At 51.0% G+C, this 14,748-nt stretch overlaps 1 protein-coding gene across 1 annotated transcript in view; it reads right to left on the bottom strand.

The window, feature by feature from the left end:
- ADAMTSL3 (ADAMTS like 3) overlaps nt 1-14,748 on the bottom strand; it is a 169,324-nt gene that overhangs the window by 75,174 nt on the left and 79,402 nt on the right. The window contains exons 7-8 of the mRNA XM_036278104.1: nt 12,381-12,507; nt 3,974-4,048 (exon numbers count right to left, since the gene is read on the bottom strand). Coding sequence (XP_036133997.1) covers nt 3,974-4,048; nt 12,381-12,507 — 202 coding nt within the window. The remainder of the gene's footprint in view (nt 1-3,973; nt 4,049-12,380; nt 12,508-14,748) is intronic.

The raw sequence follows: 14,748 nt of genomic DNA on the forward strand, positions 1-14,748 counted from the left end.
GAGAGAACATCGACTGGCCGCCTCCTGCATGCCCCGCACTGGGGATCAGGCCCACAACCTGGGCATGTGTCCTGACCGGGAATTGAACCGGCGACCTCTTGGTGCAGGGTTGATGCTCAACCACTGAGCCACATCAGCCAGGAGAGATGCAATACTTTTTAACAACAACACATGCTGGGGCATCTCGGTTTCTGGTCCCATCTCTCTCCCTAAGTCACCGCCTTGGGTTTTTGTTGCCTCAAAAAAAATAAGGAGTCAGAGCAGACCACCCCCCAGGTCCTCTTCTGCTCTGAAACCGGCACTTGGTTCACCGGTGTTCAAAGGTTCTTTAGCCGTTTCCAACCAAGGACACAACAGAACACAAACTCCATTTGGTTTCGAACTTAGAAATGGGAAGCTGATAAAACCCAGGCAAACAGCCCGGCCTCAGGGCTGCTGCTATCCACGTGCCCCGGTGGTTTTGCTCTGCAAAACTTCCCTCTGCCACAGCAGCAGCTGCCGGAATCCAGCGCCCGAGACAGACAGCATGACCGGCACCAGGAGACATCTCTGATTATCCCTGACGGGCAGGCTGGGAACTTTGCTGGGAGTTTAAAGGCTGGACACGAGCCCCTTGATCTGCAGGAGTCATTAGCGGTCAGAGAACAATGCCGGCTACTCCCAGGCACGCAAAATCCCAACCACCTTGGCCCTGGTCTCCACGACCGCAGTCGCTTTTTGGAAAGGGTGAGATTAAATCCATTTCCTCGTTCCAATGAAGATATAAAGCCGAGTGTTATGAAGTGAGTTGTCAGTAAAAATGAGATGGGAAACTGGAGATCGTCGGAGGGCCCCAAAGTGGATGAATTTGCCCTCTGACAAAAAAGGAGGAGAAACAGTGAGCATTCGGGCAATATCAAAACGCAAAACGAAGTTGGAAGAAATCCATCCTCACTGAAGACATGCAAAGCAGCCGTTTCTAGACCGGGCAAATGACGTGATCGAATGCAAACGGCGTGCGATGGGTTCCGCCGCTGGGGGACCGCGTTACCGCGGCGCTAACCTTCTGGGTCACGGTTCCCACGTTTCCCTGGAGGCAGAGTTCAGGCAGGGGGGTGTCGGCATCTGCGAAGGTGACCTGGGAGGAAGGGGCGATGGCATGACACCCCTCCTCTCACGCAAAGGCTTCTGTTTGTATCGTTTGGTGATGTTTGTTTCTTCACGTCGAGTCTGTTCCGTTACTTTTCCACGGCGTCCAAAATCTTCGGTGACAAGGACAGAAACCAAGGAGCAACGCCAGTTTTCAACCGCACACAAATTACCCAAACTCCTCCTCTCCTGCCGGAACCACGTGCTTATCGTGAAAGAGCATAATTCCCATTATTTCACAAGACTCCCAGCTCTCGGGGTCGCAAAACACCGGGGGACAGAGTGGGGGCAGAAGCGGGTGCTCTGCCCCCAACGGTGTAAAGGGGTCAAAAGTGGAGACGAAATATGAAGGGCTCTGATGAGAGTTTTTGGATGCAAACGGTTCTGATCTTGTGGATCAACAAAGCCACTGGGAGCAACCCACAGTGCAGGGGACGTGTCCTTATTCAGTGTTGTCAGACTAGCTCCTCCGTCATGCCTGTGCCTGTCACACGCCAGGAAAGAAGACTGGGAACATCCCCAATGCCGATGGTGCGGACTCACGGACTCCGCGCAGTGCTGACTAGTTGCCAGCAGGGCCACGTGTGCCCGCAGCCCCGTGCTGCCAGGGCGGTGCCCACGGGCCCTTCCAGGCTCCCGGGGACCCGCTGTGGTCTGTGCTGGTGGAAGCCCCCCCCTGGCTGCCCGCCCTGACTGCTCTCTCTTCCTGATGCTTACTTTGGTGGGCATGGGCGTGCAGGGAAGAGGTGAGGAAGACACGATATGTAGCCTCAAAGAAAAGTAAAACAGCCCTGGCCGGTTTGGCTCAGCAGTTAGAGCGTCGGCCCACGGACCGGAGAGACCGGGGTTCGGTTCCCGCTAAGGGCGCGTACCTCGGTTGCAGTTTGTCCCCGGCCCTGGCTGGGGTCGTGTGGGTGGCGACCACTCCATGTGTCTCTCTCACATCGATGTTTCCCTCCCTCTTCCTCCCTCTCTCCCTCCCGCTCTATCTGAAGATAAATGTAAAAATGTCCTCGGATGAGGATTAAAAAAAACACAAACAAAAAAACAGAAAAAACACAGAATCAGAAATCAAGACCCTCTTAAACCCCCGAATCTTCCCAACACAAGTCTAGGCGGACACCCTTCAATATCTGAATCCATATTAGTTATTCTCCAAAGACATGACGACCCAGTGGAGGACGAACGGTTCTCTTTGCTTCTCACCGACGGGCTTGCGCAGAGACGCATCCGTCCGGCTTCTTTCAACGGGCGAGGTCCTGCTCCTCATCCCCGAGAGGACGCCTCACGTTCCGAGAAGGCCGCGAGGGTGTGGTTAGGGAACAGGTAAGGGCGTGCAGCACGCTTAGCTTCGTTACAAGCGCACCCAAGTCATGCTTCCCGTGGAGTTGTGCCTTACGGTACACGCACAGTCACTGAGCATCCGTCCCCTCTGGCCGTGATGCACCATGTCCGGATTACATTTCTGTATCTCTCCATGCAGTCATTAGACAAGACTTGGAGGACCAAAAAAAAAAAAATTTTTTTTTTCCAACTGACAATGGAAGGTTTCAACGTAAGGCATCTCGGCTTCTCAAGTTTATTATTAGTCAGACACGTTTAATGCTGAAGTTCTGCTACAATAAAGTATCTCTTGCAGGGACCTGGTATTGCTTCCATTTGGAAGGGGGACAGAGCCGGGACATTCGGAGCCGTGTGCTTGCTGTAATGTTGGGCCGGACCTGGGACAGGACTGGAAATTCAGAATCTGAACACTTCTGGGCAGAACAAAGCTGTTCCGTCCGTCGTTAAATTCCAGTCTGCAGCAAAGAGACTGAGGTCAACGCCCCTGGGTGTTCTCGGCCCTTAATAACACTGCTGGGGGGGGGGGGGCAGAGTTGAAGTTAATACAGATCTTAGAAAATGAATGATTTGTTATTGCAAAATAAGCTGAATTTCAGGACTCTGTGTTTGTTGAAAATAAACATGGAGAAAACAGTTGTATAAATCAAGAACATAAAACCACATCTAAATTTAGCTGTCCAGAAATGTTAACTAAATCCTTTGCAAACACAGTTCTAGAGCCAACTCTGAGATTGTTCAGAAGGGGGGGGTATTCTAAGCTACACATCTGTCACCTTTGCAGAAACGGGAACCCTATTGAGCCCTGTTCTTGGGACAGTGCCAATTTTGAGTATAAACTCGTCCTCAAACGCAACCCTGCGCTGTCTCAAACTCTCCGTGTTTTGGGAAACCAGTGTTTATGCTCCGTGCCCAGGGCCCTGACCCTGGTATCCTGACAGCAAAGCTGACCCTCCTCAGCTACATTCACCGGCGTGGTTTACATCTCGTTAGGTTACATTTTACATGGGATGCTACTTTCTACGTAAAAATACGTAGATTTCACGGACAACTTGACTTTCCTCTCCCCTGAGGGGTTAATCCCAAATGGTTAGATTTCCCACTGTGGTAGGAGAACACAAAAATGCAGGTTTAGATAATTTCCCTACTGATCTAAGCTATTTCAGAGTCAAAATCCTTGACGTTTTTGTCCACCCATTAACACAGTGGTTCTCACCCTTCCTGAGGCCGCGACCCTTTGGTACAGCTCCTCATGCTGTCCGTGGGCGTGTCTGCATGTGGCGCGCCCGCCTGGAGACGGGCAGAGGGGCCGTGTCTCGGTGCCTGAGCCCATCGGAAAACACGTATTTTCGATGGTCTTAGGCGACCCCGTGAAAGGGTCATTCGACCCCCAAAGGGGTCGCAACCCACAGGTTGAGAACCGCAGCTAACACAAAGAACGATTCGGGGGGGCCTGAATAAACGTTCAGGAAACCAAACAAGGTGAAGATAAAATCGTACTTACACAGATGAGCAGGTCCTTTCACTGAAATCCTGACACTCCGACTCCCCAGGGGAACGGCGATCACACTTTCCTCCCCTGGGAAAGAACACGGGCAAACGTGGGAAAAGTGCGCGAAAGGCGCGGACGCCAGGCCGTCCACACCGGGGCGAGGGCGAAGCGTTCGCGACTCCGCGTGGCTTCCGTCCTACAGCCCGAACGTCTTCAGAAGGCACCTACTACGTACAAGGCATGTTAAAACGACTCCCATGACTGATTTAAATGCATGTTTAACACAACATTCATGTGTGGCGCTGGGGTGCTGGGTAGAGGGCACTGAATCCGCAGGTGCTCACATTACCTGTGGAGAGAAACGCACGTTGCGGGAGAGCTGGGCGAGGCTGGGGTCGGGGGACCACCGCAAGGGGACCCCTCTTCCTTATTGTGGGACAAGCAATCTATACCGCACAGCTTTAAATGCTTCCTCTTGTCCGGCCGGTGTGGCTCAGTGGCTGAGCGTCGACCCTGCACCAAGAGGTCGCCAGTTCGATTCCCGGTCAGGGCACATGCCCAGGTTGTGGGCCTGATCCCCAGTGGGGGGCATGCAGGAGGCGGCCCATCGATGTTCTCTCTCATTGATGTTTCTATCTCTCCCTATTACTTCCTCTCTCTCCAAAATCAATAACGGAGAAAAAAAAATTTTTTTAAATAAAGGCTTCCTCTTTTTAAATTTTCCCTTAATGTGCCCCTCGCTTTCGGGTCTGTTGCTCTCTAGGAAAAGGCTGAACATCTGCGGGGGTCTCTGGGACCCTGTGATAAGCCTCCTAGAACCACCTGAACAAACTTAAAATACAGGTTCCTGCCTCCCCCGAACCCTGCCTGCCCCCAGCATTCCTGACCCAGAAGTTCAGGGTGAGCCCAGGAAGCTGCCCAGGTGACCCTGGTCCCTGGCATCGGTGACCAGGATTTGAGTGGCCCCGACCCCGGGCGTGGTGAGAACACGCGGGTCATGGGGACTGGAGGGAGGGCTGTGCCTTCGTCACCGACCTGTCGGCATTTCTTCGTCCTCCCGCAGGACCGGCCTGGCTGGCTCAGAGGGGAGAGGAGGCGGAGCCCTGGCGAGGGGGGGACCTGGACGGAGGGACTTCTCTGTAGGGAGCAGGACAGAGGCCACTGACGGGCTCTGCACGGCAGCTTCAGCTGAGCGGCAGGCTCAGAGGCTGTGCGTCGAGGAGTAACGAGGAGGACAGGTAGGGACGTGACATGCACAGCCGGAGACGCAGCCTGGCCCGTTCAGCTCAGCGGTTGGAGCGTCGGCCCGCAGACCAGAGAGACCCAGGTTCGGTTCCCGCTAAGGGCACGTACCTCGGTTGCAGTTTGTCCCCGGCCCCGGTTGGGGTCGTGTGGGTGGCAGCCACTCGATGTCTCTCTCACATCAATGTTTCTCTCTCTCTCTCTTCCTTCTCTCTCCCTCCCACTCTATCTGAAGATAAATGCAAAAATGTCCTCAGGTGAGGATAAAAAAATGTATATATATGCACACAGACATACATCTACACACACATATGTTGATATACGCACATATGCACATTTTAAAATCGCACTCTTATTTAACATGGAAGAGAGGTGATCATGTTTATCCCTGACTGGGGGCAGGGGAGAAGGAGAGAGAGAGCGAGCGGGACGATGAGTGGAGCGGGATCTCTGAGGAAGCGGGGGTGGAACCCACAAGCAGATGGGGATTAACTAGCCCTGGGAAGGAAGACACCCCGTGGCTCCGGCGGGAGGGAGCGAGGACGGGGCTAGGGTGCAGCTGCGGGGCCTCTGCGGGCTGTTTCTGTTCTACTGAGATTTCTATTTTATTTTATTTTTTTGCAGTCTTCTCCGGAGTCTAACAGAGTCGGCTTTTGTAAATGGCTCATCAGTGCACAGAGAGTCTAGACCCTCACAATGCAGTGCTCAACACACAGCTATTGATGTGACAGTAATAATGACGTCATAAAGAGCCTAGGTGTCGTTTTTGCTCCTTTAAGTGTGTTATCCTCTCTCCTAGAAACCTTACTTCTTTAGTCTCTCCTCCTATAACTAGCGTGTGTTTTTCTTTGTGTTCTGATATGATGGTGTTTGGTCACAAACTGTTAAGACTTTTAAATTATCGAAGGATATAAAACACCTGTTTTGTTATTTTTTTGTCTGAAATTCAGTCAGTTCTGCTATACATATTGCTACCATGCTTTATCTCGTCTGTCACAATGGGCCACTTTCAAAACCACACAAATGGCCCTGGGTTTGGCTCAGCGGTTGGAGCGTCAGCCTGCGGACCAAGGAGTTGCGGGTTTGATGCCAGTCAAGGGCATGTACTTCAGTGGCGGTTTGTCCCCGGCCCCGGTTGGGGTCGTGTGGGAAGAAACCAGTCAATGTGTCCCTCTCATGTCGATATTTCTCTCTCTCTCCCTCCCACTCTATCTGAAGATAAATGGATAGTGCTGGCGAGGGTGGTGATGGTGGTGATGGTTATGGTGGTGATAATGGTGATGGTGGTGGTGGTAGTGGTGGTGATGGTGGAGTTGGAGGTGACGGTGGAGTTGGAGGTGACGGTGGAGTTGGAGGTGATGGTGATAGTGGTGATGTTGAGGATGGTGGTAATGGTGGTGGTGGTGGTGGTGGTGGTGATGGTGGTGGTTGTGATGGTTGTGATGGTAGTGATGGTGGGAATGGTGATGGTGATGGTGGTGGTGGTGGTTGTGGTGGTGGTGGGGATGGTGATGGTAGAGTTGGTGGTGATGGTGGGGATGGTGGTGGTGGGGATAGTGGTAATTGGTTCCTGCTGAACACTTCCATTATTTGAAACTTTTCCAAACAAATTTTTAATTGAAATTTGGGGTAAGAGATCCTTGATACCACTAACCACGGTGCTATCAGCCAGGGCTCCACCTCATCACACCAGGGTCATCCACATTACTTTACAAGCTACTAGTGACAGGCACTATGGAACGGTGGTTAAGATCACAGACCAAAGCCAGACAGCCTGGGCCGGGCCATCAGACCTCGGGCACACTTCTACCTTCCCTGTGCCTATTATACAAAGAACATAGGATCACAGGAATGTTTGTTTCTAGGGGTTGCTGAGAGGGTCCAACGAGGTCTTGGTAAGTGTAGGTTATTAAAACCATGCTGAGCACTAGTGTACCGCCAGGCATGACGCTAAGTAACAAGATACATGACTCCTTCTGTCTAACGAATACCCACTTCCACAACAACAAAAAAAAACACTAAAGTTTTCCAAGTTTAAGTGACTTCAGATCAGAGAGTTCCAAATCAGCAGAGCTGGGGTCGGAACCCAAATCGACACTCTGAACCCTTCGGCCGTGAGACCAAGTTTTCCTCGTATTGACGCAAACGTATCTATTCATTACAGAAGCTGTCTGCCCGGGCTGTACTTGTCTGACTTTGCAGTCGTGGGCCGACCTGAAGGCACATGATGTTTGTGTCCACTCGCCCCCCTCCCACACAGAAATGCTCAAGTCCAGCTGGTCCCTCATATTTTTTCTCTGTCTCATTTCCTGCCCAGATCACAGCTTTGCTAAGTAGCAAGACGAACAGGAAATGAATTGTCCACACACTATTCACTAATCAATAAAGATTCGTTTCAGCCCAGAAGCACTGTAAATTTATATCAGATCGTTTATACTCACTATAAATTCCAACTAGACCTATACCAACCTAAACAGATACTCACCCTGGTCACAAAAGAAAAGAGATGTTTTAGTTACTTGCACTTTGACAAACTCATTCCCATCTTTTCTTTTCTTTTTTTTTTAACCCTCACCGGAGGATATTTTTCCACTTATTTTCAGATCGAGAGGGAGGGAGGGAGAGACAGAGAGAGAGAGAGAGATCGATGTGAGAAAGACACATTGATCGGTTGCCTCCGACACAACCCCAACCAGGGCCAGGGACGAACCGAAACTGAGGAATGTGCCCTTAACCTGAATCAAACCCAAGACTCTTTGGTCCACAGGTCTCTCTGGACCACAGGCCGACGCTCTGACCACTGAGCAAACCGGCCAGGGCAATAATTACCTCTTGCCAAAAAAAAAAGGGTTAGGAAATAGAAAAGAGAAGGGTGGACTTCAGGTCCACTGGTCAAAGAAGGGCTCACTGCGGCGACAGCGAGCTCAGGGACGAGAACGAGCAGCCACACGGGGAGCTGCGAGTAGCTTCAGGGGCAGGGATCGGTCGCTGCGGAGGCCCAGGGGGCAGTGGGAGGGCACCTGGCATTCTAGAGTCTTCCAGAAAGTCGTATGCCTGCAGCCGTGTACGGGGCAGACAGCGGCACAGGCAGTCACACGGGAGCCGGACGATGCAAGACTCTGGAGGTCCCGGAGAGGGTGTGGATTTCATCCTGGGGCAGGCAACTCCCGGCGGTCTGAAGCCTGGTGTTCATTGGTGGGCCACTCTGAGAATCAGAGCCTCCGACCCTGCTTCCCCTCGGGGCCTGCACCTCACTCCTCTCCCGTTTCTCTACACACAGAGCGCGCCGAAGACACGCAAAGTCATGACGAAAATTAGGCAAACAGAACCCAGGGCGACCGATGCTCTGTCCCAGGGTCCTCCTTCCGTGTCATGCCCTCTCTTATAGCATGAAACGGGGAGGAAACATCCCATGAAAATGAGCAGGGTCCTGCCTGGCTGGAGTGGCTCAGTGGATTGAGCATTGTCCCTTGCACCAGGAGGTCGCTGGTTTGGTTCCTGCTCAGGGCACATGCCTGGGTAGTGGGTTCAATTCCCAGTAGGGGGCGTGCACGAAGCAGCCAATCATGGTTTCTCTCTTATCGATGTTTCCCTCTCTCCTTGTCCCTTCCTTCCTCTAAAATCCATAAAAACATATTTTAGCCCTGGCCGGTTTGGCTCAGCAGTTAGAGCGTCGGCCTGTGGGCCAGAGAGTCCCCGGCTCGGTTCCTGCTAAGGGCACGTACCTCGGTTGCGGTTTGTCCCCGGCTCCGGTTGGGGTCGGGTGGGTGGCAACCAGTTGATGTGTCTCTCTCACATCAATGTTGCTCCCTCTCTCTCTTCATCCCTGTCTCCCTTGTGCTCTATCTGAAGATAAATACGCCCTGGCCAGTTTGGCTCAGTGGTTAGAGCGTCGGCCTGCAGTCCTGAGAGACCCGGATTCGGTTCCCGCTAAGGGCACGTACCTCAGTTGCAGTTTGTCCCCAGACCTGGTCGGTTGTGCGGGTGGCAGCCACTCGATGTGTTCCTTTCGCATCGATGTTTGTCTCTCTCTCTCTCTGTTCCTCTCTCTCCCTCCCACTCTACCTGAACAAAAAATGGAAAAATGTCCTCGGGTGAGGATAAAAAAAAGCAAAAACAAAAACATTTTAATTTTTTTTCTTTATTGATTTTTAGAAAGAGAGGGAGAGGAAGAGAGAAATGGAAACATCGATGAGAGAGAACATCAACTGTCCGCCTCCTGCACGCCCCCCACTGGGGATTTGGCCCACAACCTGGGCATGTGCCCTGACCGGGAATCAAACCAGCGGCCTCCTGGTGCAGGGTTGATGCTCAACCACCGAGCCACACCGGCCAGGCAATAAAAACATATTTTTAAAAATACATTAAAAAAATTATCAGGGTCTTTAGTTTGAGTATTCCTTTCCCACCACCGTCCTTGTATAGGAATATTATCACTCGGGGTCTCGCCCTAGAAAGGTTAAGTGGGGAGGCAGAGAGAGGTGGCATCAGAACACAGGACCACCTGGCCAGCCCTCCTTGTCACGAGTAAGTTAGATTTATTTGGGGGAGTGGGAGTCAAAGGAGAAATAAACATCCTGAGCACCACCCTGTGACATGGTCCCACCGTCACTCAGCCCAGGACTCTCGTTTTGTCGGGAGTACCAGGGATGCTTTGCGAGGAGGAGGCGTTATCGTCATAACAACCAGTGATGAGTGGCGCGCTGGTGTGTCTGGCCAGCCTGAGGAATCCCTGCTCCCATAGGTACCCCAGGCACTTAGTTGCCACCAGGTTAAAATGGGCCGGAGCTCCAACCAGACATGCTGAGCAGGCTTATTTGTCCGCCTCATGCACGCATGCCCCTTCGTGGACAAGACCAACGCAAGAGGCAAACCTGGAAACAGAACTGGGCCCCGGGCGCTCGGCCAAGACCCTCCAAATCAACACGTCTGCTTCCTAGTGGCTGTTTGCAGAGTCTTCTCGCTTTAAACACCGTGTTCCAACACCCAGCGCTGTTTACGCCAGTTGTTAGCTCAGCCTCTGTCCTCCTCCCTCCGCACAGGAAATTTATGTATCTGGACGGGTTTCTGATGTTTCTCAGAGCGAAGGTTTTGGCTCCGGGCTCTTACACCTTGAACCCGCCGCACAGCATGATGGAAATGACAGCCTGGCGGCCACCCTGTGGACCGTCCCCGGAGCAGGGCGGTGCCCGTCCTCACTCAGCGCGCGTCCCAGGAGGCTGTGCAGGGATGACGGCTTGGCAAGGGGAGCCCGGAGGGGCTCCGTGGGCGCCGCAGGCCGGGGACGCACACTCGGGGGGGACGTGGCTCCGCTCCCCACATTTCCTTCACACACAGCGTGATTACAGCAAAGTGCTTCCATATGGCCCGTGGAAAACCCCAGCCAGAACGGGCTGCAGCGGGCCAGCTTCGGGGCAGCGACGGACATGAGGGGCTCTCGTGGAAAGCAAGGCCCAGAAGCACCGTGTTTTCACACGGGCAGGAAGCTTGGCCGCCTCTGGCCTCGGACCAGGTGCGCAGACAGAATCTGGGGGCGGCCTGGGGCTGCCCACGCCCCGACCGGCTCTCGTCCCCTCTGCATTCGAGGATCTGTGCCTACAGCCCGGCGGCCCTTTCTTTGCAGAAATTAATCAAAAACACTGGGTTTCCAGGGGCTCTTCACCTGGAATGCTCTGGACAGACATCGGGGGTCTGAGATCCCCCTTGAAAAATCAGAATGGCTAATTTGGAGCTTATGGGACTATGTGCATGTTCATGGAGAGGAAATGCCTAACTTTCAACTGAACTTTGAAAGGATCTACAATTAAAAAACTGAGTATCAGTGTGGGGTGTGTGTGTGTATCTTACCAAGCAGTACAAACCGGCAGAGACCCCCTTCAGCCAACAGCACCCCATCCTCTCCCACGCCAGGGCCTCCTCCGCACCCTTCTCCAGAAAGACTGGCTCCTTGACCTGATTTCAACCAGCGTCCACCCCGGTTCGATCAGAATTCTCTCAGTTTCTAGTCTCGTTGGGACCCCGACCCAGCGCTGTCTTTTCTAATGAGACCCCCACACTCCTGAAGCCAGCGCTCACTGCGGCTCTCGACCTGTGGGCGCGCACCCCTCCTTCGGTCCTGGGAGGATCCTTCCCTCGGTATCCTCACCTTCTGTTCGCTCAGCCACTCACCACAACCACGCTTGGGGTTCAGCCTGCAATCCACCGAAACCACTCTTGCCAAGACCACAAATGATCTTCCAACTGCCAATGTTAGAAATGTGGGGGCCCCTCACCCCACTTGGGCTCACAGCAGCCTATAACAGGGCAGCCCAGCCCTCCTTTGTGAGGTGACTCCTTCCTGGGGCTTCTGTGATACTGCTCCGGCTACAACCAATATCCGTTGGCCCCTCTAAGGTGAAGGTCAGCACGCCACAGCCTGAGGGTCTAATGCAGACTGCAGCCTATGGTGCAAATAAAGTTTTATCGGAACGCAGCTGAGCCCGTTTGTTCACGGCTGTCTGTGGGAGGCGTTGCACCACAATGTCAGTGCGGAATGGGTGACGGGGACCAATGCCCCGCGAAGCCCGAACACATTTACTCCCTGGAAATGTATACTCCAGAAAAAGTACACTGTTCCCCCAAATTAAAGGATTTAAAAAAGGGCAGATATTACTGAAATGAAAAGACGGACATTTCTGAATGCAGAAAATGGAGAAACTATTGATTCTAAAAATACACACAACATTTAAATCCAATGGCACACTGAGGGCAACCCTGGAAACAGATGTTGCAGATAAAAGGTAGCATCGGTGAAACAGGCAACGGTCACAGCAGGGAGGGAAACACCCAATGGGAAAATGAATCCATGCCTTCAGCAGCTAACTGAAAAGTGAAAAAGTAGCAATGAGCAACAAGGACAATGTTTTTACCTTGTTAGCAATCAAAGGGCGGCAAATAAATTATTATTTCGTGATTTACAAAAAAAAAGCAGCAGATATTTTAAAATAGTCCTACTCAAGTTGGCAAAGGTGCAGAGAAACAGGTATTCCTGGGAGAACCAGGGGGAACAGACATTTGATAGCGTTTTCAGGAGACAGGTGACTTTCAGGAAACCGGTAGTGTTAGGACAATGTTATTCCAGCAACAGTCTAAAGCGCACCTTGTTCTATGGTAACATTGTACTGGGCTGGAAACCTACTTTTCTCCGGAGACACGTGAGCCTTGGACTGTCCCCGCACAAGCCTGCAGGTGGAGCCGTCGCCAGCGCAGACCCCGCAGCTGTCCTCCTTGGCGAGACTCCCCAGGTGCCGGTCACAGCCCACCGCCTGGGACAGAGAAGGCGTCAGGACCCGTGAGAACGCGGGAGGCAAAACGCAATTTTTTTTTTCTTATTTATGGGGCTATCCTTCTTAAACGTGTGACTTGGTTGTCCTTGTAGAAGAACACAGCTTGTTAAACTGTGACTAACATAAAGCTTTTAGAGCATAACATGATTCTAGTCAAGGCCCAAATCCTGAAAAGGGAAGACCTGAAGCTGTCCCCCACTCTTACTGTATTTGTGTTTCTATTCAGGTTATTTGTGTGTGTATAAAATGAGTGGAACTTGCCCCGGCCAGTGTGGCTCAGTGGCTGGAGCGTCAGACTGGGCCCCGAAGGGTCACAGGTTCACTTCTCGGTGAAGGGTACCTACCCGGTTGCAGGTTCAATCCCTAGGTTCAGCCGGGACGCGTGCTGGAGGCAACCAAGCAATGTGTCTCTCACATCAACGTTTCTCTCTCTCTCAGACCCTCACCCCACCTCGCTCCCTTCCTTCCACTCTCTCTCAAAATCAACAGAAAAAATATTCTTGAGTGAGGATAAATAAATAAATGGAATTTTACAGATAATGTTTCCTCTCTCCCCTCTCCCCACCTCTTCCTCCCTCTACTCTCTAGTCTTAGTCTCTCAGTTCCTCCCAAAACAACCACTATCCTGAAATCATGGTATAACCATCGGTCCACAGTTTTAAATCCTTTTTTCTCTGTTTTCATCTGAATCCCCACATACCTGCATTTTACCATCGATACATCCATCTCTCTCTATATACTCTATATCTGTATCTTAGCATTTCCTCTCTATCATTATGGGCACCTGCTCAGACAGGGTTCTGCCTCTGTGCCATTGTATCTATATATTTGTCTTTATAAACACTTTTTAAAATGTAAGAAAGGAGTGACTGAGAGAGCCGTCTCATATAGAATAGGCTTATACCAGACTCCTGTGACTTATGATTTTTGTGAGTTATTTGTGTGCGCATATGTGTTGGGTTGTGAGCTTCCTTATATGAGAAAAGAGGCTGTAGCTTATCCTTCTTATTTCACCAGTATGTATTTACATAATATTCCCCATGATATTGACTAAAGTGAGAGTTTACCTCTACCTCTCCACACTAACTCATCTTTATTTGTGTTTATTTACCTGATGCTTAACGGCACTGAAGGGACTTCGAAGGCCCACAGTCGACACACAGAACCTGACCCGCCCTTCCGCCCCTTTCCAGATGCAGGAGATTGAACAATTAAATTTTCACAGACATTTTCCTCCGGAGGAAAATGGGGATAATAATCCGTACTGCACAGAGGGTCTAATAAGGATTAAATGAGAAAATATAAGTAAAACTCTCAGTACAGTGATTAAAGGGCTCGTAGAAAGGGGGCCCATTCTATTATCTGTTTTTCATTGCGTTTTGACTCAGGTGGGAGCCCCCGTGTTCAGCATGAATTCGACATGACATCCAAGGTTCTGAACACAAAACCGGAGGCAGCTGAAACCCACTGTAGATTCTTTCCAAGGTTTTGGTGCTGAAGGGAAGGAGAAAGATCAAATGAAAACTTCAAGGAGAGTAAGGAAAAAGTTCCAAGGAAGTTTAAGCAAAAGCCTATGACTAGAGATATTTTCTAATTCATACAGGGCCGTCAGGGGAAACGGCTTGCATTCGCTCTGCGTGTTTCCAAGTGATGAAAACGACAGGTTTAAGCCTAACGGAATTCACTGTGAGACCGTCAGACGCGTCGAACGGTAAGTATTCAACCGTGGGCCAGGAGGCTTCTTGGTGGGAACACTGGAGAAGGGGTCAAATTATTCAATGAGTAGCTGAATCCAATGGCTTTTAAGATCCTTTCATCCTGATTATATGATTTTATAAAGAGTCATAAAATATTAATGGCAAACGTTGATTTTTATTGAGTGCCTGCCATGTTCCTGGCAGAACTGCCAAGCACATTATAAAGACATTATTTCATTTACTCTTCACAGCAACCTTATAATACACTTGATACCTTTTATCTCTGTTTTACAAATAAGGCATCTGACTGTTGCCGAGGTTAAATGACTTTTCCAACATTACACGGCTAGTATTTCATGTCAGTCATGGTTTTGAAAACCCAGGTCATCCGACACCCCCATCTTAACACCTTGCTCATCTTTGGTTAATCAGCAGATGGATGATAAAGAGCCCAGTCACAGGGGCCATTCTAGGAATATTTACAAGTACATGTGGAACAACTTAAGAGTGATTGATTTTGGAA

The sequence above is a fragment of the Molossus molossus genome, unplaced genomic scaffold (assembly GCF_014108415.1).
Source record: "Molossus molossus isolate mMolMol1 unplaced genomic scaffold, mMolMol1.p scaffold_m16_p_24, whole genome shotgun sequence".
NCBI classification, from domain to species: domain Eukaryota; kingdom Metazoa; phylum Chordata; class Mammalia; order Chiroptera; family Molossidae; genus Molossus; species Molossus molossus.